Below are 27,674 nucleotides of genomic sequence, written 5' to 3'. Positions count from 1 at the left end.
TCTGACTTTAGTTCAGATTTCCAACAGCTGCAGTATTTTTTTTTTGGGGTGGGGGGGTGGTGGTCACTAGCAAGTCAGCACTGTGTTGCTCAGCCTTCAATTGAGTGGCTTGTCAAGGCCATTTCGGAAGGCATTTAGGAGTCAGCCACATTTCACTTTTCAATAAGTCTCAAGCCAGCTTGTGCACATCAGGCGTGCTCTGACTGGAGCTGGGAACTGTTCCCATTGGGACTAGGATCAGAACCTGGACCAGGGGGACAGGATTCCATAATGCAGATCAGAACAAGCAGAAGATCCAGAACGAGATCAGATTCCAGAGCCCTGTCAGGATCCCAGCTCCAGACCCACACTGTGGTCATAGCCCGCTCATTCCTGGTATTATTGAGCTAGGCAGCATTGGGCACAGCACATGCCAATGGAGCTGGACCCAGGGCATTTGCCCTGATCATGAGTGGACTCCAGTATTCAGTGGGAACTTGGGCAGTCAGAAATCAGCAATCCCGTGACTAAACCCCTCCAACTGCTCTACCCCCACAATGATCTTAAAATTACCCAGCACCCATCAGACAGTCCACAACTTTTTACTGACTGGTTTCCAACACTACCATTGCTGTGAGCAATGCAGAAGGAGATGATGTATAAGAAGCAACATTATCCAGCACCTTCAGCTCACTTATCAGAAAGAGCCCACAGGTGGCAGAGGGACTCATTGTTATCTTAAATAATGCATGTTATGATGCCACCCCCTCCCCCCGAGGTTAATGCTCCACTGGGTGCAAGCCCACTGTCCAAACTCCGCTGGCTAGATCCTAACTCGCACCGAGTCACATTCATCAAACCTCTACTTGCTGACCTCCCATTACCTCATTGTCCACAATGCCTCGACTTTAATCCCCTGCAGTTCCTCCAATTCTGACCTCTTGTACATCCTCAGTTTTAACCACGGCAGCATTAGTCAGTGGGCCTTCAGCTATAGGCCCAAGGTGCTGGAATTGGCTCCCAAACCCCCCTCTCCTCCTCCAAGATGCTCCTTAAAACCTATCTTTTTCACCAAGTTTTTAGTGACCTGTCCTAATATCTCCTTAAGTGGCTCTTGAGTATCGCTGATGAGACATCCTGTCAAAGCTTTTCATTTTGCACTCATCAGAACAGATTTGCAAGAATACCAACTGTAAAGGGAACAATAATTTATACTACATGAGTAGTATAACTGATTGGTAGAGGCATTGCCATGGAGAATGCACCCGGCAACAGTTAACTGCCAAGCTTTTGTTTAAATTCAAACCAGGCAGGTCGACCAATTGGTCAAGGCAGTGCCCTGCCCAATTAACCAGGGAATGACTGCCACCCCCAACATTTTTGCTTAGTTAAAGAAGCACAATGCATGCACATGCTCCTTCTGTCTGCAAAAGACAGGACTCAGGCTCGCAGTGTGGCTCAGCTTTGCCTGCTAGAAGCTACATATATTCACACACAGGGCCTGATCTTTGCAGACAGAAGGAGCCTGTCCACGCAATGCACCTTTTTCAACTAACCAAAAGTTTGGGAGGTCAACCATTCCCTGGTTGATTCCCAAGGACAGTGGCTTTGATCAATCAGAGTTGATCTGCCTGGTTTGAATTTAAACAAAGCTTGGCAGTTACCTGTTCCCTGGTACATTCTCCATGGCAATGTCCCTACCAGAGTCCACCTGCCAACCAATCAGCACTCTCTTCTCATGCAGTATAAATTGTTGTACCCTTCACAATTGGCATTCTTGCAAATCTGTCCTGATGAATGCAAGATGAAAAAGTTCAACAATGTCTCTTTTCTTCAGCAATACTCAAGTTCTGTACTACAAAACTATTTATGTGGCTCTGTCAAATTTAGTTTGATAATATCTTTACAAAGTGCATGTTGTACTTCATAGAAGTTGGTTTTTAGGATTTTCGTGGGAAGATGGAATGTGACCTCCTAAACACCAGGAAAAATCCTGGAGGTGCAGGAAGTGACTTTACCTTATTCAGTCATCATCAAACAAACAAACAGAGCAAATATCCTTCCAGAGACAAGCAGAGACAAGCTACATATTCTCAGGAGGACACTCCCTCTTACTGGTGCTCAGGCATGTCACACACACCAGAAGGATTGCTGTAGAGATATGTCACAATCTGCACAGGGTCCACTGAGAGCAATGAAACAGCGCAGGATGTACCTGGTGTGTGAGGGAGAGCGAGAGTGCAAAGTGTGGGGAGGACTGTTGAGCAGAGAAGGGAAAAGGGGGTGAGCCAATTCTGGTGAAGATGCAAATGCAGCTATCGTAAAGAAAATAAAAGAAATGGCGGTGATTTTGGGTTTGACTAGCCCCAAATCCTTAGTTGCTAAGCTAACAGTGAATGCAAAGACTGAGACTTATCAGTTTGATTTCAAAAATATTTTATTCCAAGCCATACATGAATGTTTTGGTCATTGACATTCCTCCAGCTCCCGCTCCCCCACCATCCCCTTGGCTAATTTCCATTCCAGTGCTGTCGATAGCTCCCTGATCCCTCTAATACTCAGCGCCAACTCACTTTGTCCACAGACACGAGGAAAAGCGGTGTCAAACATTGGCAAGGAGCTTGATCACTGGCAGCCATCTTACCAACTGCACAAGGATCCATCAACAGCCATTTTATCCATTGTGCCTGGGAAAGGAACACACTGTTCATCCGATTTGCATAATATAAATAGACAATCAATTAAATTAAATGGGATTGTTTGTGATGAGCACTGGCCTCTCATTCACTGTACACAAGTAGAAAATTCCCTCAGTTGTGGAAATATTTACTTATATATATTTTATTTATAAAAAGTTATGATTTAAACTCCTGATGATTTCGCAGTGTTATAAAGTTTCACAATAGAAGGCCAAAAGTCTGCCCCCAACACCCACCCCAAACTTCAGTTTAATACAATGATAGAACGTCCCATGACATGAACCTCCCCACCATTCCATAACTTTGCTGCCTTGCTCAGAAGACCAGCAGCTGGCCATCCTCATGTCACCCAGGTTTGGGTTAGCTCTCAGGACTGTGACAGGATCAGGATAACGCCCGGGATCAGCTGCCCTCTCTGGTAGCTGGGGGGGTGGGGGTTGCTTTGTCACTGTGCCCTGTTCGTCACACCAACCACCCCCCCCACCCCCAACCCACACCAGGGAGAATGGCAGCCGCCAGCAGACACCCTATTCCCAGGCTAATCAATAACCAGGCATTTCAAATTTACCCACAGGGAGAGCACATGCCCTGCCCATCCCACTACTACAACCCACCCTGCTGACAATCTCCAATCCACCCACTTGGTTAGGAGTCACTTTTTCAGGGACCAGAAAGATCCCAAAGATGTGCTGCAAAATCATGAGGAGTTCAAATGAATAAAGTGTAAACGTGTAGTAGGAAGGCACTTGTCAATCAGCTGACAGGCAGCAGCCCTGGGACTACACCTCAGGGCAATGCTAAAAAAGCTGAAACTGGTAAAAAATATATTTGGTTAGTGTGTCCAGTGCACCTGAACGAAAGTGAAGCATCCCACCTGTTGTACAACTTTGTTCTACCCTGACCAGCTGCTGTATATTACCCTAAATTACCCAGAATTCCCCTAAATCTATCTACATATCTAACAGAGCTGCAAATTCTCTCTCTCTGCCTGCACTACAACTGGACCTGCTGGAAAGTGTCTCACTTTGGTTTATTCTCTCCCCACCAACTTCATCTTCTCCTTTCCTGGGCGACGAGATCTGAATTATTGTGGAGCGTTGTACTTGTTTTATTTTATGTCATGGTTGAGTACCTTCCCCATCAAATGGGTTGTTCCATCGCCCTGCAGTTGTGTGTAGCGTTATATATGGTGCAACACCACCACCTACTGGAACACATCCAGTACTGCAGATCACTTTCAGCACCTTAATTCTAGCAGTAGGAATGTGCGTAGAATTGGAAAAGGCTATTGTGTTTCACCAGAGGGAGTAATCCCTCCTCAAGAAAGGAAAACGGGTAAACATTTTAACCGTCAGACATTCACATGAGGGGGAGATCAGAGCATATGGCAGCAGTTACACCCTTCTGAATCCTCACAGCCTGATCTGTGCATTATGATGGGCCAATGTGATCTGATCCTGCCAGTCACAATCTAGGATGAGGCCCAAGATCAGCTCCCCCTCCAGTACCATAAAACATCAACACTATCACCCATCATCCAAAAGCAGTAAACCAAATACCCCAAGCCAAAGCAATACTCTGCAAACAGGGTTAAACATTCACGGAGAAAAATCTCATAGAAAGGAAAATAAATCCTCAGCTCCAGGTCCAGATAAAGCTGATGCTCTCAGGATGAAGTGCTGCTATTGGACTCTGTCAGCTCACAGTCCGCAAGTCCCATCCGGTCCTCAGCATTAAATTTCCTGGAGTTTACAGATTCCCTGTGAAGCACAGGAGAAACAGGACGTGCAGCGCAATGACATACACGGCAAACAGTAACTTGGTCCGAGATCGGCTGTGAAGCAGAGAACAAAATGACCTCACTCTCGAGCCCCTCCGAATCTGAAGACAAAAAGAATACAATAGATTAGAACCAGAATCAGCACAAGACACAGAGTGAGGCCAGCAGGGGCTGGGCCACAGTGAGGCCAGCAGCAGGGACATAACAGACAGTCTGTTATAAAGCTGATACTGAGGAGAGGGATGTGTTACACCAGGGGGAGGGAGTGCGCATTCCAATGGCAGAGTGGGTGGGGGGGGGGGGTAAAACAGGAGAGGGAGAGCATCTTACGTTGGTGGGGAGGGGGTGGGTGGTGGAAGGGTGTAACACTGTGGGGCGGGTGTTGGATGAGTGGTACATGCGGGGGGGGGGTGGTTGATGGGAAGGGAAAGGCGTTACACAGGGTGGAGGGGTTACACAGGGGGAGTGGCAGGTCTAGCCCCAGGGATGGAAGGGGTCTGAGTGTTCTGAATGTGAATATCTTCTGTACAGGAGATTCTGACCTTGCTGGGAGTGGCACTTTCCGGTAGGTCTATCAGCATGGAATGCTCCTCCAAAGCGGAGGCATTGAGGTTCCGCTCCTGGGCACTGACCCACTCGCTCAGCTCCACACTGAAAGGAAATAAATATGAAATGCAACATATCAGTACCGCAGCCTCTTCATATCCGAGATCCCACTATACGGCTTCTCTAATGTCAAACTCTGGGCAGGTTAGTGCCACGGGCTCTGGAATGTTCCTGAAGAACTAAACACCCAGCAGACAGAGAGAGAGAGAGAGAGAGACAGGAGGTGGCCATTCAGCCCCTCCAGCCTGTTTCACTATGCAATTACCATAGATCATGACTGACCAGATTTACCTGCCTTAGCCCCACATCCTTTAATATCCTCAGCCAACAAAAATCCATCAATCTCTTTACATTTTAGTTGAACCTTATCTCCCACAGCTTTTTGTGGGACTCCAAATTGCCACCAGCCTGTGTGTGAAAATGTGCTTCCTGATTTCACTCCTAAATGTCTTAGCTTTAATTTGAAGATTGCACCTCCTTGCTCAGGGTTTCCCCCATTAGAAGGAAAAATGAAAGAAAGGCGATGTCTAGGGACACAAGGATAGGGTGGGATGCAGGGATATGAGGAGAAGGTGGGTTGGTGGGGTGTAGGACATGGGGAAATGCTAAACAGTTGTAGCTGATCGTTGAAAATGGGACAGATTTGTCTAATCAGCTCCCCCCATTTATAACATTTTGCTTTTAAGAGTCTCTCAGCCTTGATATGATGTCTTTTCTCTGTTCTCCTCAAGCCCCATTCTCCCTCCCCCTTTTTAAATGGATTCCCCAATCTCTCTCTCCCCATTAAATATTATTTAAATTGTTCAGCCATTTGCTTCTTACCTTTTGAGTCGATGCTCTGCTGACAACAGGGCTTCCTCAGCAGCCAATCGCTTTTCCCGTTCTTCAGCCAGCGAACCCTCCAATTGGTTCAGTTCTTGCTCAGTTCTGTCCTGCGTCTGTTTGGCTTCAATCAGCCTGAGAAACGCAGACCAAAAAAAGCAATAGTTTTCACAGGAGCTTGGGAATGCAGGGGCAGGAAGATGCCAGTCTGCCCCTTGAGCCCATTCTGTCATTTAATTAGATCATAACTGACTTGCACTGTAACTCCACCCAAAGCAATGGTACCAGATCCCTTCATACACTTGCCTAACAATGATCTCTCAATCTCAGTTTTGAAACGTCCAACAGGTCCCCCCAGCTCCAACAGCTCTGTGGAGGGCAGAGTTCCAGATTTCCATGCCACTGTGTGAAGGAGTTTCCTGACAACACCTTGAAAGGTTTAGCTTTAACTTTAAGGTTATGCACCGTTAATCTGGATTCCACACGCCCAGAGAATCCTTTATTCATTTTGAACACTTCTATTAGATCAGCCCTTAATCTTCTGTGCTTAAGGGAATATAAGTCTAGTCGATGCAGCCTGCTTTCAAGAACAGTATCTGCTCCAGCAAATGCCCCCACCGTTTATAGCTCCTTATCTCCACTGAAGGTGGTGTTATACTGCGATACAGATCAATTACTACAACCCAGCATCCAAGACATTTCCCAGAGCCAATCTTCATATGTGACCTCATAACCCAGAATGTTTCTGGATTATTCCATCACTGACCACATAACATGCAATCATCTCTTATCTAAACAGGAGTCATTGGTTAACTGATAGCAATGAAAAGCAGGAACTCCAAGATCCCGCACTCCCTTACCACACACACTGCACCCCCCCACCGCCTCCCAGCCTTCCTAACCCTTAGGTGCTGAGGCCAATTATAATTTCCCCAAATGTTAGTTGGCCATTGCATTAATCTAGGGCCTTCTGGTCTGTGAGAGTCACTTTTGCTCTAGGCAGTGCCTCCACCAACTGAAATACTGAAAAAGTAGGTTTGTCTGAACACACATAAGGGCAAAAAGAGCCAGAAGTCAATTCAAATACAAACATTCAATGTGATTGATTCAAATGGTAATCTAAAAGCTAACTAAGTTGTTTATACTGTCCCATCAAACACTCCCAGAACAGGTACAGCACGGGGTTAGATACAGAGTAAAGCTCCCTCTACACTGTCCATCAAACACTCCCAGGACAGGTACAGCACGGGGTTAGATACAGAGTAAAGCTCCCTCTACACTGTCCATCAAACACTCCCAGAACAGGTACAGCACGGGGTTAGATACAGAGTAAAGCTCCCTCTACACTGTCCATCAAACACTCCCAGGACAGGTACAGCACGGGTTGGATATAGAGTAAAGCTCCCTCTACACTGTCCATCAAACACTCCCAGGACAGGTACAGCACGGGGTTAGATACAGAGTAAAGCTCCCTCTACACTGTCCATCAAACACTCCCAGGACAGGTACAGCACAGGGTTAGATACAGAGTAAAGCTCCCTCTACACTGTCCCCATCAAACACTCCCAGGACAGGTACAGCACGGGGTTAGATACAGAGTAAAGCTCCCTCTACACTGTCCATCAAACACTCCCAGGACAGGTACAGCACGGGGTTAGATACAGAGTAAAGCTCCCTCTACACTGTTCCATCAAACACTCCCAGGACAGGTACAGCACAGGGTTAGATACAGAGTAAAGCTCCCTCTACACTGTCCATCAAACACTCCCAGGAAAGGTACAGCACAGGGTTAGATACAGAGTAAAGCTCCCTCTACACTGTTCCATCAAACACTCCCAGGAAAGGTACAGCACGGGGTTAGATACAGAGTAAAGCTCCCTCTACACTGTTCCATCAAACACTCCCAGGAAAGGTACAGCACGGGGTTAGATAGAGTAAAGCTACACTATCCCATCAAACACTTTGGAAAGTCACAGCAGGCCGATCACACCTGACGAAGGGCATCCTCCCAGAATGCTAACTAACCGCCCTTCTTTTAGATGCTAATGCACCTGCTGTGTTGCTTCCAGCACTTAGTCTGATTTCTGATCTCACTGCCGCCCACTACCTTTCCTGATCGCAGAGCTGAGTACACTTTAGAGAGATATTCGGAGGAAGTCAGGCTGCAAAAACAAGCAGCCTGTAATCACAACAACATTTAAAAATGGGGCCTGCAGCAGTAGAAAGAAATTACTTCAGTGGGGGTTATTTGTCATGGCTGAGAAATTGAAAAGCTATTTCAAAATGGTCACAGATAATTTTATATTAACAAGCCTACAGGAGGGAAATCATCAGGTGCTCAGAAGCATCAATAATAGATTCCTGAAGGGGAAAAAAAATTGCAGGGAAAGAGCAGGGATGTATCAGACAGCTCTAAAAAGTGCTGGCACAATGGGTCAAGGACTCCTAAGCAGTATCATTCTATAATTCTATGTGGAAGCAGTCTTTGAACATCTTTAAGACAGAGCCAGATAGATTCTTGATAAGCAAGGAGGTGAAAGGTTATCGGGGTAGGTGGGAATGTGGAGTTGAGGTTACAATTTGATCAGCTATGACCTTATTGAATGACAGAGCAGGCTTGAGGGGCCGAGTGGCCTGCTCCTGCTCTCAATTCGTATGTTCATATGAATTTGTACTGGGAGCTTCAAAATAACATAAAATGAATAAGCCTCAAATGGATGTCGAGATCAGAACGATTTCCCTCAGAGTAATAGGTACAAGCGCCAACTGCTCTTGTGTTTATATAGTCCCTTACATCAAATAAACGTTCCATTTCAGTCTGATACCAGTGGTAGAGGTTACATGAATTATATATAATTCACAACACAGAGAAAGCCCATTCGACCCAATTAGTTCATGTCGGCATTTATGTTCCACTCAAGTCTCTTCCCATACCCTCTTCATTTCTCAATTCCCTGCTCCCTCATAACCTGATCTAGCTTCTCCTTAAATGCATCTATACTGGTCACCTCGACCACTCCCTGTGGCAGCAAGTTTCAGATTCTTACCACTCTTTGGGTAAAGAAGCTTCTTCTGAATTCCCTATCTGATTGTTCTTGGTGACCACCTTATACTGAAAAAGGCAGGAAAATCGTGCAGCAAGAGGTGGACTCACACCTGAAAAGCAAATGTTGCCCACATAAGAGTCCCAGTATCCCACTACAGTTATCCACTGTGTGAAGGGTGGAGAATTTATGGTCTAGGCCATAACTTGTCAGATACCTGCAGCAAAAAGTGGTTCAATTGCCATTTTGCAGCGCAGAATCAACCCAAGCATGAGAGGCTCAGGCATGGTCATTACCTTTGCTTCAAATGTCTGAGTTCCGTTTCCTTGACCTGCTCTTTGTTTCTGTCCTTCTCCTGTGGACCACCAGGGGCAGCATCAACCATGGGGTCTGCCTACAGATCAATAAAACACAACCATAGAGAGCGGTCAAAACACCAAACATCACTCAGATATCTAACATTACAGCAAATTACAGTTACTGGGAATGAAATACTGATGGAATTTAATCGAGGGATTTGGGTCATTTATATATATCTCAGAAAGTGTTACAGGCTGGAATCTACTTGAGGAGAAGTTCAGGAGAGTCTATATATAGAATACAGAATAATAAGTACAGGGGTGAATCCCAGGCTAGGACCTTTGTCAGGTTTCAATTTTCTCCCTTTTCCAACAATAACTTCTAACAAATCTAGTGATTCAAGACTGGGCATCCATGAGGTGCTGTGGGCCATCAGCAGCAGCAGAATTGTACTTGAACACAATCTGTAACCTCATGGCCAGGCATATCCCCCACTCTACCATTACCATCAAGCCAGGGGATCAACCCTGGTTCAATGAAGAGTGCAGGAGGGGATGCCAGGAGCAGCACCAGGCATACCTAAAAATGAGGTATCAACCTGGTGAAGCTATAACACAGGACTACTTGCATGCCAAAGAGCACAAGCAGCAAGTGATAGACAGGGCTAAGCAATCCCACAACCAACGGATCAGATCTAAGTTCTGCAGTCCTGCCACATCCAGTCATGAATGGTGGTGGACGATTAAACAACTTTGGAGGAGGAGGCTCCACAAATATCCCCATCCTCAATGATGGACACGCCCAGCACATCATTGCAAAAGATAAGGTTGAAGCACTTTCAGCTAGAAATGCCAAGTGGATGATCCATCTCGGCCTCCTCTGGAGGTCCCCAGCATCACAGATGCCAGTCTTCAGCAAATTCAATTCACTCCACACGATATCAAGAAACAGCTGAAGGCATTGGGTACTGCAAAGGCTATGGGCCCTGACAATATTCCGGCAATAGTACTGGAGACTTGTGCTCCAGAACTTGCCACGCCCCTAGCCAAGCTGTTCCACTATAGCTACAACACTGGCATCTACCCGGTTGTGGAAAATTGCCCAGGTATGTCCTGAACACAAAAAAACAGGACAAATACAGGCCAGCCAATTACCGACCCATCAGATTACTCTCGATCATGAGTAAAGTAATGGAAGGGGTCATCAACTGTGCTATCAAGTGGCACTTGCTTAGCAATAACCTGCTCACTGATGCCCAGTGTGGGTTCCGCCAGGATCAATCAGCTTCTGACCTCATTACAGCCTTGGTTCAAACATGGACAAAAGAGCTGAACTCCAGAGGTGAGGTGACAGTGACTACCCTCGACATCAAGGCAGCATTTGACTGAGTGTGGCATCAAAGAGCCCTAGCAAAACTGGAGTCAATGGGAATTAGGGGGAAAACTCCCCACTGGTTGAAGTCATACCTAGCACAAAGGAAGATGGCTGTGCTTGTTGGAGATCAGTCATCTCCGCTCCAGGACATCACTGCAGGAGTTCCTCAGGGTCGTGTCCTCGGCCCATATCCCATAAGCGAATTTTTTTAAAAATCATTCAGAACTGGCGATTAAACTGCTAATTCCCCCAGTTCCTTATCCTTCTTTCACCCACCTTTTCCTTCTCATCCAACAGATCTGTGGAAGTCTGCAACTGTTGTTCAAGGGTTAGGTGACGTGCCTGTAACTGGTTCAATCGATGCTGTGTGTCACGCAGGTTCTGACCAGTTCCCCGTAGTTGGGCAGAGAGTGCAATCTTCTCCTCAAACACCAGGGACATCTGTCGATGGAACAGACAGGATGAGGATGGGAAATACAAGATACATACGTCAAGGAACACTGGGCAAGGACGGTTTCATCTTATCTTTGTAAGTCCAGAAGGTCAAACTGTACGTGCTGGAAGCCTACAGGTTGAGTTTTGTAATTGATTTGGGCAGCGCTGGCAAGGCTGCCATTTCTTACCCTCTACCCATCCTAACCTGCTTTGAAAGTCAGCTTCTTCAGGGGAGAGAAACTGTGGATGAGATTCAGCTTGTGGTGTTGGTGTGGGGGGGGGCGGAATGGGGAGGCATGGGTAACGAGAGAGGGCGCCCGCGCCTCCGCCTCCAGGGAGAAAGGGGGACAGGGCGTCCACGCCGCCAGGGAGAAAGGGGGACAGGGCGCCCGCGCCGCCAGGGAGAAAGGGGGACAGGGCGCCCGCGCCTCCAGGGAGAAAGGGGGACAGGGCATCTGCGCCGCCAGGGAGAAAGGGGGAGAGGGCGCCCGCACCGCCAGGGAGAAAGGGGGACAGGGCGCCCATGCCTCCAGGGAGAAAGGGGGAATGCGGCAGCACCAAAAGCTCGTATTTATATAGCGCATTATTATAGAGTGCAATAACACATCCCAAGAAACTTCCCGGCAGCATTATGAAACAGAATATGACATGAAGCTACAAAAGGAGACATTAAGCAGATAAACGAAATCTTCGTCACAGAGGTTGGTTTTCAGGAGCGGTAGGAGAAGCTACTGCAGTGATTCTCTGGTTATTAGGTAGATAAGAAGGAACCAGGTGAGCATTCCCACCCAACGCAAATGACAGAGGAGAGGCGTTGGAGGATAACAATGTGGTCACCCCGGCCAAAAGCTGCAGAAAGGTCAAGAAGGATGAGGGGCGATTGATTACCCTTCACACAATCAAATAGGATGCCATTTGTGACATTGATAAAAGCTTCTTGGTATTTTGGCAGGGGCAGAAACTGGATTGTAATTTGGAATTTTTGATGAACTGTCAGCATTTGCTGTAATTGGCCCTCTGAATCTGACCACAACTTCAGCATTTAGCTGAAGTGCAGATGAATGTGGCAATCCTGAAGTTATAGTCTGTCATTCATTGGTTCACCACAGGCTCTGTTGAGGACTCCCACAGCAAATAGAACAGACATGTGAGGAAAATGGAAGTCACAAAACCAGGATAAAAGCCAAACCACAACAGAATTACCTGGAAAAACTCAGCAGGTCTGGCAGCATCGGCGGAGAAGAAAAGAGTTGACGTTTCGAGTCCTCATGACCCTTCGAAAGAACTTAGTTCTGTCGAAGGGTCATGAGGACTCGAAATGTCAACTCTTTTCTTCTCCGCCGATGCTGCCAGACCTGCTGAGTTTTTCCAGGTAATTCTGTTTTTGTTTTGGATTTCCAGCAACCGCAGTTTTTTTGTTTTTATCTCAGGATAAAAACAAATCCGTTTACGACACCCACCTTGCTGTTGAGTTTCTGGATGCGAAGTTCCTTCTGATGGAGTTCTTTCAGGCTGTTGTTCAGTTGGGCCTGCAGTTGGCTGTTCTCTGTCTGCAGACCTTTAAAGGTCTCACCAGGGTTAGCTGCCTCTTCCGGTGCCTGTTTGACAGATTGTATTACTGGAATTATATTTTTTTGGTTAAAACGTTTTGCTCTCTGCCTCTATATGGTGCGGGTCCAGACCTCGGCTTCGCTTGTTTCCTCGAGACTCCCACCCTGTGCCAGAATCATTGGCACACATCATGCCCCATCAATGGGGGGAACAAGATGCAGCATCAGCTTCCTGCTGTCCTGCACTCACTCCTCCATGGTGTAATTCCCATGTCTCCTCTCCCCTTTGGCCTTGCTGGGAGCCAGCCAACTCTCAGCAATTGTTCCAAATGATCTTCCATTATATGAGAATCCAGACAGCCAATATCACTGCAGCACTCAAGGACATCACAGACAAGGTCGGTCGGGGCTAATGCCCATGCCCACACACACAGTGGGAGTCGCTGCAGCATGATTAGTGGGAACCCAGGCTGATTTTGACCCAGCCTAGCTCACACTGGCTGATGAAAGCTAAAACTCCAGTTCTCAATCACTGTCCAGGGATGGATGCTGGGACCAACTTGCTCCCCATATCCTAAAGAAGGTATGAAAGAGGAGAAATAACGATTTTGTTCCTGAGTTAGCACCATGCAGGGTCTCAGGTCAGCAGCAACTGTGAAAATAAGATGGTACAGCTGTAAAAACCAGGTACCTGCTGGGTCACCTTCAGCCTTAGCTCCTGGCACAAGCTCTGAAGCTCTTGGATCTGTTTGTCCTTATCTGACACAGCAATCAGGTACTGTTCTTTCAGCCTCTCACATTGCTTGGTAAAAGACAACTTCTCAGACCTGCAACACAGAGCAACAAAGTAGCAGACACACGCACACAACACAGGGCAACGGAGTAACATACGTGCGCAACAGTTCAACACACACACAAAACAATCTCAAACACGCGCACAACACAGGGCAACAGTTCAACACACACAATAATCTCACGTGCACAACACAGGGAAACAGTTCAACACACACAACAATCTCATACACGTGCACAACACAGGGCAACAGTCACACACACGAGAGTTACACATCGCATTTCCTATATTTTTGAGGAGCTGTGGGAGGGTGACATTGGCACTGATGCAGATTGACCCCTCCTCCCAATGAGCGCTGTCTGTCAGAAAGTATTGAAGATTGCTGCCTCCTGTCCAATGCTGCCTGTGGGACATGCTTGGCCCAGAGATGCTGTTGCTTTCGCCTATACAACAGATTATTGCACTTCAAAGTATTTGATTGTGTGAATTACACAAAGAAGTTTTGAGGACTATATAAAAGCAAATTCTTCCTCGTGAACAATAGCCATTTTGGAGGTGTTTTGCTGCTCACGGCTCTGATCTTGGGCCAGCAGTGATTAGATTGAGTTTGGGAATGACAAGACGTGACTGAGGCCAAGTGTGAGCCAATAACACTGACAGAAAATAAACAATCAAATCTTAACAAAAACAGAAAAGGCTGGAAACACTTAGCAGGTCTAGCAGCATCTGTGGAGAGAGAGAAACAGTTAACGTGTTGAGTCCGTATGACCCTTCTTCTCTGAGAGGAAATGTCATACGAGCTCGAAACGTTAACTTTGTTTCTTTCTCCACAGGTGCTGTTGGACCTACTGAGCGTTTCCAGCATCCGCATTATTTTGCTTTTAATAAAATATTAACCTTAGCTGTCCCAGCTCGTCCTGGCAGGCATTGCGCTCTTTCTTCAGTTGCTCCTGGGTTTCTTGGTAATAGGCTATCTGTTGGCTTTGGCCTTCGAGCTGTGTCCGGAGCTGTGACAATTCAGCCGACTCCTCCCCAATCTGCATGTACTGCTGCTGCAGGCTCTTCATCTCCTTCAGCTGCAACCAGAATTTGGAAAGTTCAACTGCAGAGATACACTGGGGAAGAGTAAGCAGAAGGCAGAACACCAACATAGGAACAATGACACTGAGATGAGGGTGAGGAGGGAGACGATAAAGGGATGTGTATGTGCAGGACCCCAGCACAGTACAGCGGACTGGGGACAGAGTGCAGGAGCCCAGCACAGTACAGCGGACTGGGGACAGAGTGCAGGAGCCCAGCACAGTACAGTGGACTGGGGACAGAGTGCAGGAGCCCAGCACAGTACAGCGGACTGGGGACAGAGTGCAGGAGCCCAGCACAGTACAGTGGACTGGGGACAGAGTGCACAGTACAGCAGACTGGGGACAGAGTGCAGGACCCCAGCACAGTACAGTGGACTGGGGACAGAGAGCAGGAGCCCAGCACAGTACAGCAGACTGGGGACAGAGTGCAGGAGCCCAGCACAGTACAGTGGACTGGGGACAGAGTGCAGGAGCCCAGCACAGTACAGTGGACTGGGGACAGAGTGCAGGACCCCAGCACAGTACAGCGATCTGGGGACAGAGTGCAGGACCCCAGCACAGTACAGCGGACTGGGGACAGAGTGCAAGAGCCCAGCACAGTACAGTGGACTGGGGACAGAGTGCAGGAGCCCAGCACAGTACAGCGATCTGGGGACAGAGTGCAGGAGCCCAGCACAGTATAGCGGACTGGGGACAGAGTGCAGGAGCCCAGCACAGTACAGCGGACTGGGGACAGAGTGCAGGACCCCAGCACAGTACAGTGGACTGGGGACAGAGTGCACAGTACAGCAGACTGGGAACAGAGTGCAGGATCCCAGCACAGTACAGTGGACTGGGGACAGAGTGCAGGACCCCAGCACAGTACAGTGGACTGGGGACAGAGTGCAGGATCCCAGCAATGTACAGTGAGATGGGGGATGGCAATACCTTTCATTTCTCCCACAACCTAGGCTCATAGAACATAAACTTGCAGTCACCTGGCAATTAATTTGTGAATCACCTGATCTCTCTCCTATATTTCCACTTTTGGCATTACAGAGCTGCAGTTTTAGAGTATCAGATTTTGTTTCTTTGCCTGAATCTGACTGAGTAAAGAAAATGGTGTGTATTGTGTGCTAGGAAATCCAGTGTCATGAGGAAAATTGTTTTCACGCAGCAAGTTTTTAGGATCTAGATTGCACTGCATGAGACCACGGCAGAAGCAGGTTCAATTGAGGCATTTAAACGGGAATTGAATTATTATCTGAGAAGGAAGAATGTGCAGTTACATTGGTAAGGGGTAGGGGGAGTAAAAGGTGAATTGTCCCTTTGGACAGCCAACACAGAGATGACAGGACGAATCAGCAAAACAAGGTAGCAGTTCAAGGAGACAGCTCATCACCACCTCACAGAGCAACAAGGGTTGGGCAATAAATGGCCAGCCCTGCCAGCAGTATTCATATCCTGAGAACAAGTAAAAAAAAAATTTAAGTAATTCACAAATGTTTACAAACACCTTCACAATGTTTAAAATGAAAAGAAGCTGATGTGCTTTCTTAGATCGTTTCCTCCCTATCTCCACATGGTCTTTTAGCCAACCCTCTGTGTCTCTCTAATTTTGGCCTCTTGCACATCCCCGAATTTAATTACTCCATCACTGGTAGCTGTGCCTTCAGATGCTTGGGCCTTAAGCTCTGGAATTCTCTCCCCAAACCTCTCCAACCCACAATCCTCATTTAAGTTGCTCCTTAAAACTTATTTGGCCAAGGTTTGGTTACCCATCTCATATGGCTCAGTGTCAAATTTTGTTTGTTAACATCTCTCTAAAGCGCCTTGGGACACTTTATTACACCAGAAAGGGAGTGATGATGCCATGGAAGGATTTGAGCACAAGGATGATAATTTTAAAATCAAAGTTTTGCTTGACTGCGAGCCAATATTGGTTAGTGCACGCAGTGATATGTTGACTGAACTTGATGCAAGTTATGCTACAGGGAGCAGATTGTGGTTGGGAGGTAGCTGAGGGCCACAATGAAAAGTAGGAATCGACAAAATAAATATTTTCGAGCCATGAGGGAAGTCCTCACGTAAAACGTACAGTGATAGAAACCATAATTACCAGTCTATCTCGATCATTCTGCAAAGAAGACAGAGCGTTTCTCAGACTCTGCACTTCGCTTGATTTTGAAGAGGTTGGTGCAGAACCCTGCTTAACTTCATGAACCTTTTTGCTTTTAGCTACTTCGTCCAACAGTCTCTCCCTCTCATCTTGTAGTGTTGTCACAGTCTTGGAGAATGCTTTTAGTTGATTGGTTGAGCCTTCTAGTTCCAAGGTCAAATCATGCACATCTTGCTGTTTGGAAGACAGCTGCTTACTCAGTTCATCAATGCGGGCCTGCAGATTGTCTTCAATGGTGCTGCTCTTCATAGCTGCCAACTCTGAGGATAGACGGTCCTTATCTTCTGCCAGGTTATTGCAATTGGTTTCATATTGGGTTAGCTCTTGGCACAAACCTTCGCTCCTGCTCTTCTCCATCTCTAACTCAGATGTGTACTTCCTCTGTAGTTCCTCAAGCTGCACCAGAAGATGGTCTCGGTTGACTTGTAAGGAACTCATGGCTTTCCCAAAAGATAGATTCTGCGCCTTGAGTTGGTCAACCTCTTCAATCGATTCCCGTAATCTCTGTTCGGTCTCCATGAGGTCCCTCGCCAGTTCAGCCACTCGCTCTTCTGCCGTTTCTGTTTCATTTCTCATGATGCCGGCATTATGCTGCAGATTCTCAAGTTCCTTTTCATACTTGATTTCCGTGGCACGGAGCCGTTGCCCAGTTTCCTCCTCGACCGTGACCACTTTCAACTCAAGCTCGGCCACCTTTTCCTGCATGGAGGAGAGATTGGCAACCAGTTTTTCCACCTCTCCTGTCTTCTCATCCAATTGTTGCTGAAGCACCTGAACAGGCCCACCAACTGTTAATCTTTCCACTTCTTCCTTTAGCTCACCCATGGTTTTCTCTGCCAGCTGCAACTGTTCCTTCTGATTCTGCTTCTCTTCCTTCAGAGCTTTGTTCTCCTGACTGAGCTCCTCTGAACTGTTCTCTACTTCTTTTAACAGCTTCTCAACATCAGCTTTCTTGTTCTCTAACACTTTAATTCTCTCGAGCTGAGTTTTTAAGAATTGCTTGTGCTGAGAATCCTTCATGGAAATCACCTGGTTCAGATCCTCCCTGTATTGCAAGAGCTGTGCTTTGAGTTTGGCGTTTTCAGAGTTCAAATCATCCTTCTGCGCTTGCTGGCTCCTCAATTCATTCTTGAGTTTGTTGTTCTCAGTGGCAGCTTCCTGAATCAGTTGATCTTTTTCTACAATCACCTCAATGTGTTTTTGCTCGAGTTGTTTGTAGTCACTCAGAACTCTCTCCCGGTCATCCTGGAGGGAGGCCATAGACTTTGTGAAAGACTCCAGCTTTATCTTGTGCTGCTTTAATTCCTCTTCAGTTTTTTTCAGCTTTGCATCCAGATCTTCAGTTTCTTTCTGCAGCTTTCTGACTGCTTGCTCTCCCTCTGATTTCTCTTCTTCCATCCTTTGAACTTGACTTTCCCAACGCCCAATTTCTTCGGCATGCTGTTGCTGGGTTTCACCGATGGCGTTGGCAACAGCCTCCTCTTTAGCTGCCAGGAGTGAAACAATCTTCTCCTCCTTCTCTCCAGTCTCTTTGTGTAGCTGCTCGGTTAAAGATTTGGAGTTCTGGAGGTCAGACTGGAGCTGCTCACAGGTCAGCAGGTAATTTTGCACCTCTGCCTCTCGTTGCCTCAGGTTTTCCTCCAGGTCACCTTTGGCTTTCTCAAGCTTCTCAAGGGAGCTGTTTAAATCAGCAACCCGTTCTCTCAGGCTCTTAGTTTCTTCTGTTAGTTTCAGTAGTTCGTTCTGAGAATCCTTGTAAAGCTTCTGGTATTCTTCTGATTTTGAGTAAAGTTGTTGGTTTTCGTCCTCAACATTTTTCATCATCTGCCTGTGAACCTCTTCTTCAGACTTGAACTTTGATTCCCATTCCTGCTCACTGTGCTCCAATCTGGAAAAAGAATCCACAATATTTATGCATGGCAGCAAAGCTAACTTAAACATTTCTGCAGAGCTTTACAAATTCACTAACTCGTAGGGCTCTACCCTCAGCACTCTATAAATGACCAACTAGGAGGATGGAGTCAGCCCAAAGTGACAACTCCTACTTCATCCTCCCCCTTTCCTGCCCTGCCCAAAAGACAGCCAGTCTCCTTACTGCCTCTTCTAAATATCTGAGGTAATCAAAAACAACCAACATTAAACAAATTCTGTTTCAAATAAAGTAGGCTTCTACTTATACAGATGATCACACCAGGCTTTGGCCTGCTATCTATCATCTATCTAACTGGAACAAGTGAGTTGTTTTAAAACATAAACGGACAGCTTTCACCAAAAACAGAAATACATTTGTTATGTGCTAAATTTCCTACTGTGCTCATCTCTGGAGTGAGGTATATGGGTTAAGAGGAGAGGACGGGAAAATGGAGTTGAGAAAATGGACTATCAGCCATGATAATACTGAATAGCGGAGCAGGCTCAACAGACCATATGGTCCACTTCTGTTCCTATTTCTTGTGTTCACAGCGCTGGTCATTGCAAAGCTGAAAGGAATATGACAACTAATTCACCAAGGGCCTGATAGAAAATTTGACAGAGGGGTAAAAGAGCTCCTAAGCACCAGGGCTGCCCAGTTCTATATATTCCTAAAACTTGGATGAAAAACAAAGGTCCATCATGTAGCACATCACGAAGAGTGAAATCACTTTTATTAAATATCTGTTCTCAGGATGTAGACATCACTGGATTGCTCCAACCATACTATTAGAAGCAGCCACAAAGACCCAGCAACAAAAAGGAATGGCAATACATGTTCAAGGCAGAAGGTTTGTAACTTTGAAGGTAACCTAGAGGTGACAGTATTCCCATGCAATTGCTGTTCATCTTTCTAAGTGGTGGGTATCATGGTTTTTTAGGGCTGGGGTTGTTTAATGGAGAAGCCTGGTGCATTGCTGCAGTGCATCCTGTAGATAGTAAACACTGCAGCCACAGTCCACTGGTGATACAGGGAATGGATATTTAAGTTAGTAGGTGTGATAATGAGAAAAAACAAATAGTGATTACGTTGAGCTTGCAAAGTTTATAGGAGGAAGAGAAGACCAATGATAGCTGAGCCTTTCATTTTCCCTGCCTTTGGGGCAGTAGCTGAACTGGGCTCTTTGTATTTGATCAACATTAAGGAACAATCTTGCCTGCCAACCACACATATTGGGAAACCATGGGCATTACACCCATGATTTTCTGCTATGCACAGAGGGTGAGGTGCCCCAACAGTCGGACAAACCCCGTGATGACCCCCAAACCTTTTCACTTTACCTGGAAAGCTTGATTTCCAGTTCCTCGCAGCGAACAGAAGCCTGTCTTAGCTGCTCCTTCAGCTCATTGCAATTGTCTTCCTTATCCCTGATCACTTCCTCTTTCTTCAAGATCGCATCATTGAACTTGATTTCCCATTTCTTGGACTCGTCAATGATTCTATCCCGGTCATTCTGCAAAGAGGACATACTACATGTGAAGGCTGCCAGCTTTGCCAAATTTTCATTAAAGTCAGCTTGAATTTTGTTGGTTTCCACTTTCTTCCTTTCCAACACGTCTTTCAACACATCAATAGAATCGTCAGCGTGCTTCTTCTCACGCTCCAAACACTCCAATTTCTCTTGCACGTTTCTCAGCTGCTTTCTATGTTCATTTTTTTCCAGGTTAAGCCTTCTCTTGTGCTCTTCTTCTATGCTGCTGGCTTGCTCTTGGGCCTTTTCTTCATTGGTCTGGAGATCTTCTTTCAGTTTCAGGTTGTCTGCTAGGATCCTAGCTGCCTCACTTTGGGTATCATCGAGTCGGACTTTGCAGGAAAACAACTCTGCTTTGGCCTTCTTGCAATCCTCAATTTTTGCTGTTGTTTCCTTTAACGCGGTATCCAATCTCTTCTGAGTTTCTTGCTGAACAAATTCCAGTGCCTTTATGGTCTTTTCCAGATCACTGATCTTCTCCTGGTACCGGATGCAATCTTTCTGCAGCTGCTTGACTTCTTGCTGTTTTACCTTAAGCAGCTCCTGCAGTTCTTTGTTGTGGACCTTTCTTCCCTCTTTCCCCCTCTGCATGGACTTGACCTTTTCCTCAAAGTCCTTTTGCATCTTGGCTGCAGTTCCTGCCTTCTCACTCTTGAGCTGCCTCACCTCTTCTTCCAGCTTGTCCATCTTTTTCTGATTGTCTTTCACAGTTAGTTCAAGGCATGAAACTTTGTCACTGCTCTCTTTCGATTCCTGTTGGTAGTTGGCAATGCAGCCATTCAGCTCTGCTAGCTGATTCATCAGTCGCTCTTCAAGGTCATCTTTATCCGACTCTGCAGCTGCTTTCTCCTTCTTTAACTCCTCAACTTGTTTCTTCATCTGGTGGTTATCCTGCTCCAACTTAGAGACAGACTCATGCATCAGTTTGAATTCATCCTGGCTTTTAACCAATTGTTCTTCCAAAGTCTCTTTCTCACTTTTCAAAAGTTGACTAGTTTTCTTCAATTCATGCATCTCATCCTCTATCATTTGTTTGTCAATTTTCATCTGTGTCAGTTTTTCTGTCAGCTGTGACAGTTCTTGCCTGCACCTGGTAACTTCATCAAGGAAACCGGGATCAGAGACCTCTTGCGAGTCCTTAGGAGAGACACGGGTTGCAGTTGACTCTATGAAAGAACCCAATTTGTTGCTGAATTCTTGTTTAACCTCTACTGCAAGGGACGCAACAATCGCCCCTTCCATCTGAATTTCCTGTTCTTGAACGACATTGCTTTGATTTTTTTCCAATTCTTTCTCATTTACTTCCGGTTTTTCGGTCATATCCTTCAGCTGCTGTCTCAATACATCAGTCTCTAGGTCCAAGGCATCCCTTTGAGCTTTTAACATCTCAAGTTCATTCATCGCCTCTTCAGTTTCCCTCTTTGCTTTCTGCAGTTCTTCCTGAAGCTGACTTTCTGTTGAGTCAGAGGATACTGATGGCTTAACCTGGCTTACTTCAGGCTGTTGTTCTGACTGAAGCCTCTCAATTTCTTCCTCGAGCTCCATAATTTTCTGCTGCTTCGATTTAGCGAACTTCCTCATTTTCTCTCTCATTCCTTCCTGCTCCTGGGCAGCCTCCTCAAGTTGCTTTTCTACTTCTAGTTTCTGAGCCTCAATTTCTCGAATCCTACAGAGCAGTTCTTGTTTCTCCTGCTTGCTAATGTCCAGTACACGCCTTATTCTTTCAGTCTCGCCGCCGACGTTCTCGTAGGACTGTAGGAGGGTTTCGTATTCCTTCTGTAGATCTCTGTGTTTGCGTTGCCACTCTGAGCTTTCAGCAACTTGTTCTCCTTTCAAGGATTCAATCTCCTGCTGTAAGCTTTCTTTTTCCTGTGTAACACTATCAATGACCAGTTTCAAGCTCTCACATGAAGCACTGAGATTCTGGTTTTCAGTCAATGACTTATTCACTTCTGCGATTAATATTTCCTTTTGCTCCTGGAGATTCAACATTTTTGCCAGTAAGTCTTCTTTGTCCTGCTTCAGTTCTTCAGTAGCTTTCTCAATTTCTCCCACCTTGCTATTTAATTCTTCTTTCAATGTTGTTACGGAAGCCAGCTCTTCCTTCAGCAACTTATTTGCTTTCAAACTTTCTTTACGTGAGATCAGGGCAGCTTGTAGTTTCCTCTGTATTTGCTGTTTGGACTTAGCCTCTTCAGTATCCTCCTCTTGCTTTTGCTGAGTTTCCAGGATCTCTGTTTGGAGGCGCTTGCTCTGTTCTTCGAACTCTTTGGTTTGCTCTTCTATTTGAGTTTGCAGAGCTCTGACAAGATCTTCCTTATCAGACATCTTCTGTTGTAGGTTTTTAAGGAGTGCATCTTTTTCCTTCAACTGTAAATGGAAATGTTCTACTTCCTCATCTTTTTGCTGTGAGATGTTCTTTAAGTCTTCACATTCCTTGTTAAGTGTGGCCAAGTGTTCGGAGACAGATTCAGCCCTAGCTTCTTCTAAAGCTAATTTGAGTTCCATGTCTTGAGATCTTTTCTTCAGAATGTCAACTTCTTGAAGTAACTCCTCCTTCTCTAGGCAGTGGATACTCTGCAGCTCAGTGATTTGATCCAGAGGCTGTGCTGATTCTTCCCTTGTTCTTTGTTCAAGATGTGCCAATTGCTGCTGTTTTAAATAATGGCCTTCCTTCTCATCCTGTACCTTCTGGAGCTCTTCTTTTAACTGTGCCACCAAAAGATTGTCACCTTTTGGTTCATCAATGAATGTATGAACTGGTTCTATTTTTGAGTCGTCTACCCACTCTGGGCTCCAGCCTAAATGCTGATTCTCCTCTGGGACAGTTATCTCTTCAGGGTTACCCTGAAGTAGCTTCCCTGCTTGCAATACTTTGGCTGCAGAAGTCTTCTCTTCCAATAGCCATAGTTGCTCTTTCACTTTTGCAAGTTCCTCACAGGTGCTCGCTTTCTCCTGACTTTGTTCATTAAAATTCTCCAGCAGGGCATTATACTCCTCTTTCTGTTGTTTCAATTGTTCCCTGTGACGTCTGCTTTTCTCCTGAGCCTTTTTCATCATGTCCTTACGTGAACTTACAGCTTCCTCAAGCTTCTTCTGCAGCTGATCTTTCTCTTGTTCCAGAGTGAAAAGCTTACACTCAAGCTCAGTTTGTTTGTCTTTTACCAACCCTTCCATTACGGCAGTGGACTCAGCCATGTTCTTGACAGAATCTACTTCAGTGCTCTCGTGTTCAACACATTTCTTTTCTATCTCACGTTGTGATGTTAGCTGTTGAATAGTTAACTGCTTGGCAAATATATCAGCTTCCAGAGAATTCACACGGTCCGTTTTTTCCTGCAGGTTTTGTCTCAGACCTTCTACCAAATCCTGAAGCTGACTAACGCTAGCTGCTTGATCTTGCAGAGTTTTGTTAACATTCTGCAAATCAGTTTCTTTTTCAGAAAGTGCCCTAATCAGGTCAACAGTTTGTGGATTCTGGGTTTGCGCTTCTTTGAGTGGTCTCACCGGCTCTGAAGATACTAGGTCACTACGTTCTGCTCCATGCCTTTTTGGCAAGCTTTCTTCTGTGTCGAGCTCTTTATTCTGTGCTTCCTGGCTCATTTCCTCCACTTTCTTCAAAAGCTCCTTCCTCTTTATCAAAGCAGCCTGCAGCTTTCTTTTTACCTGTTCATTCTCCTTCTTCAGGTTTTCCACTTGTTTCTCCAAACCGTCCTTCTCCTTTAACAGCATTTCAAACCCAGCAGTGTTATTTTGCAGGAGGCCCATCTGTTCCCTCTCCTGAGAGGGCAGTGTGCTCTCACCGCTGGGTTTCTGGTCTTCCTGTCCCTCCTGTGCTCTTTGCAGTGATAACAGCTGCTCCTTTAAAAGCTTCACTTCGATCCCCAGTGAAAATTTGTCTTCATTCAACGCGACCATTTTCTCAGACATGCTCATGGTAAGCTCAGTCATTTCAACGTCCCTTTCTGACAGACTGCTCTGAAGCTGTTGAACTTTGCTCGTTTCCTCAGACAGACTCTGCTGCATGCTCATCAATTCCTGATCCTTGGAGGCCAGCTTCTGCATGAGCTCCCCAACTTTGGACTTGTCATCTGTTAGGAGTTGCTTCAAGCTCAAGACAGCTTCTTCTCTCTCTTGTAACTGCCCTCTCAAACCTTTAGCCTCTACCTCCTGCTCAGAGGCACGACACTGGATGATATCCAGGTCCTTCTCCAGGGCTTCAATTTTCACATCTTTTGACCTAGATTCATTTTCCGCACTGTGAAGCTGTTCCGCTAACAAGCTGCTCTGCATGCTTGTGCTCTCCAAAAACAAAAGATGCTTTTTCTCTTCATTCGTCGCATCTTCCTCCGCTTTTGTCAGTCTCTCTTTCAGTTGAGATACTGTAAACAATTCCTCATCATATCGCTGAATCTGATCAAGAAGCTGGTCCTTTTCTAAACTCAAATTATTAATGGTTTCCTTTGAATTCTCTGCTTCTTTCTCATACTCCAAAATTCTCTGATTTAAGCTCTTAAACTCTTCTTGCTTGTCCTCTAGCTGCCTGTTGTACAAGGTCTCCACTGCTTCTCGGTTATTTTCAAGTTCCTGTATGCGAGCTTGTAGTTTCTTAAGCTCTTCATTCTCAAACACATGAAATGCATGAACATCTCTTGTAATCTCACCACATTGCTCTTTTCCTGAGACCATCTGTAGTCCTCCCTGTGAAGTGGAACCATATCCAAGATGTTCCCCAGAACTGTACAACTCTGTTGTAGAGTAGGTGCTCTCATCCAGATGGACAACTGTTGTACTCCTTTGTTCTACTTGTATGACAGAGGTATTCTTCCCCTCTATTTGTACTGAAACAGTGGTGCTCTCTATTTCACTGCCCGAGTTTGTGCTCTCTTCCATCAGTGTGATGGAGCTCCTTCCTTCCCTCTGCTCTACCAAAACATTAAAATTTTTATCAGCTGCTGACATGACCTTCTGTTCCAGAGGCAGAGATTGGTTTCCTTCCAGCACCTTTATCAGTGAGCCATCCCTGTCTTCTGTCAGAACTGTTCCCGGCCTGTCCAACAGCTGCTGGCTGAGCCTCACTATGTCCTTTTGAGCTTCTGCTAGTTGGTGAGTAACAACAGAAAGTTCTTTGTCTTTTTCAGAGATGGCCCTCTGTAAGGAACCGAGGTCAATGCCCTCTGCGTCACCGTGCTAGATTAAAGAAAACAAACAGACACTCAGTAATTGCTACACAATGGGGAACTCGGAAAGATCAAGACATGGTCCGATATGATAAAACTCTGGCCTTTCGTGCATCCCCAACTTCCTTCAGCAGCCATGACTTCTGCTGACCAGGCTTCAACCTCTGGAATTCCCTCCCCAAAACACTTTGCCTCTCCACCTTTCATTTCCTTAAAACCTCTTTGACCAAACTTTGGTCACCTGTCCGAATGTCTCTTTTTTTGAAACAGAATGTCTACAGCATTCCATCAACACTCCTCTGAAATGGCTATTAGGAGCTGGAGGCAAGAACACTCTCTGTTGGGTCACTCCCCCTACCTTCTACCCTGCTTTTCCCTGAAGCCACTTGGGATTTCACATGGCTCTGCTCTCCTGTGCAGCTGAAACTGAGGACATGGTGTGTGACTGACAATAGCCATTCTCACGCCACCCTCTCAAATCTCAGCTTTATTTCCCAGGAACTCTCATATGCCCGCTGATTGGCCAATCAGCGCTGCGGCATCCTCCATGGATGGCTGCAAGTACTGTATAATAGTGCACTTTTAATTTACTTATAATTTTATTAATTCACAGGATGTGGTCGTCTCTGCTAGGCCAGCATTTATCTTCCACCCCCAATTGTCCTGGAGGTGGTGTTGGTGAGCTGCCACCTTAAACCACTGCAATCCATATGGTGTATGCTGTTGGAAAGGGAGTTCCAGGATTTTGACCCAGCAACAGTGAAGGAACAACAATATATTTCCAAATCAGGATGGTGCATAGCTTGGTGAGGAATTTGCACGTGGTGTTCTCATCCATCTGCTGCTCTCATTCTTCTAGGTGGTAGAAGTCACTGGTTTGGAAGGCGTTGGCGAAGGAGCTTTGGTGAGTTGCTGCAGTGAACCCTGTAGATAGTACACACTGCTGCCACTGAGCGTTGGTGGTGGAGGAAATGTTTAGTAGTGGGGTGCCAATCACTGCTTTGTCCTGTATGGTGTCGAGCTTCTCAAGTGTTGCTGGAGCTGCACTCCTACAAGTGGAGAGCATTCCATCACATTCTGACTTGTGACTTGTAGATGAACGACAGGATTTGGGGAGACAAGAGATGAGGGAACCGCAGAATTCCTAGCCTCTGATCTACACTTGTAGCCACAGTAATTATATGGCTGATCCAGTTCAGTTTCTACTCAATGGTAAGCCCCAGGATGTTAACAGTGGGGGAATTCAGCAACGGTAAAGCCATTGAATGCCAACAGTGCTGAACTATCAATCCTGAGGGAGCGAGTTAAAATCCTACCATGACAAGTTGTCAGACTGAATACAGTAAATCTAGTGATTTGCCAGCTGTTGGAAAATAGAGATACTGATACCTGTAGGCGTTAGGAATGAGATTTAAAGTCCAAGTATGATTTGTACTTCTGTATGTGTGTGTTAAGAAAGGTCTAATGGAGTTTTAGTTTTACTTTAAAAAGGTGCCTGCGTTTCTAAAGAGGTTTCTTTTTTACGACTGTTGCAGCTAGGTTAAACAAACAAGAGTAGAAGAATTGGGCTGTTGCCTAGTGGCAGGGGCCCGAGGAGGCAGGTCCCTTTCACAGACACAAAAACTGAACAAAAAGCAATTTTAAGGTTCAGTTTGAAGCCAAGACCCCAGAGAGCCTGGACACTGCAGAGGGGGCTGCAGGTTTCCCCAAAAGAACCAAAGGCCAAAGGAGTGAGACAGAGACAGGGGAAAGTCCCAAGCCAACCTTCTAGTCAAAGGAAGGACAGGAACCTGAAAAAGGTCCTGTTCAGTGAAGTTAAGAAGGAGGGGCAGAGAGAAAGGCTCCAAGCTTCAGATTTAAAGAGACTAAGTCTGCTTTCTGCAGCTTTAAAGTGAGAACAGCTTGCAAGAGGCAAGAAGGTCCAAAGAGACAATTGAAGGTCTGAAACACTTTGCTACGGGCATGTGAAGCAGTGGTACTGTTGATGGCTGAGTTGGTGAGAGAGTATGGGGAAAACAGCTTCAATGCTTGTGGTGACCCAGGGAAGAGGAACATTGGAAGGAAAGTTCAAAACCCTGGCGGTGAACTCTTGCATAAGGTGTCTGTGAGAAAGCGTTGTTTTGGGAAAAGATTCTTAAGCGAGTCCTTGGAGAGTGGGGATTAGAAACCTGTATGTGAAAGGCAGAGTTCAGTGAGACTGATAGGCTCACAGTTTGAAGAGCGTCTGGGGAGAGTCAAGGAGAAATCCATAGCATTCGGTTGAGGTGGTATGTCACTTGGTTTCAGAGTGTGGTACGTCTGACCACAGGATGCCATAGATTTAAATGGACTGTGTACTTAATGCGGACATTAGAGTATAAGATAGCTTTTGTAACTTGTGTTATCCTTACATATCTGTATATATCTGTAAAGGTATAGTTGTGTGTGAA

At 45.9% G+C, this 27,674-nt stretch overlaps 1 protein-coding gene across 2 annotated transcripts in view; it reads right to left on the bottom strand.

Moving 5' to 3' along the window:
- Nucleotides 1-2,398: 2,398 nt before the first annotated feature.
- The window catches only part of golgb1 (golgin B1), a 59,351-nt gene continuing 34,075 nt past the window's right edge, over nucleotides 2,399-27,674 (bottom strand). For both annotated transcript variants that reach the window (XM_041202049.1, XM_041202050.1), the window contains exons 14-23: nucleotides 19,875-25,255; nucleotides 16,563-18,510; nucleotides 14,280-14,458; nucleotides 13,281-13,416; nucleotides 12,500-12,637; nucleotides 10,881-11,045; nucleotides 9,227-9,324; nucleotides 5,887-6,021; nucleotides 5,001-5,109; nucleotides 2,399-4,559 (exon numbers count right to left, since the gene is read on the bottom strand). In XM_041202049.1, the coding sequence (XP_041057983.1) occupies nucleotides 4,428-4,559; nucleotides 5,001-5,109; nucleotides 5,887-6,021; nucleotides 9,227-9,324; nucleotides 10,881-11,045; nucleotides 12,500-12,637; nucleotides 13,281-13,416; nucleotides 14,280-14,458; nucleotides 16,563-18,510; nucleotides 19,875-25,255 (8,421 nt within the window). In that variant the 3' untranslated portion in view covers nucleotides 2,399-4,427. The remainder of the gene's footprint in view (nucleotides 4,560-5,000; nucleotides 5,110-5,886; nucleotides 6,022-9,226; nucleotides 9,325-10,880; nucleotides 11,046-12,499; nucleotides 12,638-13,280; nucleotides 13,417-14,279; nucleotides 14,459-16,562; nucleotides 18,511-19,874; nucleotides 25,256-27,674) is intronic.

Source organism: Carcharodon carcharias, chromosome 13, assembly GCF_017639515.1.
Source record: "Carcharodon carcharias isolate sCarCar2 chromosome 13, sCarCar2.pri, whole genome shotgun sequence".
Lineage (NCBI taxonomy): Eukaryota > Metazoa > Chordata > Chondrichthyes > Lamniformes > Lamnidae > Carcharodon > Carcharodon carcharias.
This window is presented reverse-complemented; position numbering and strand designations above follow the sequence as displayed.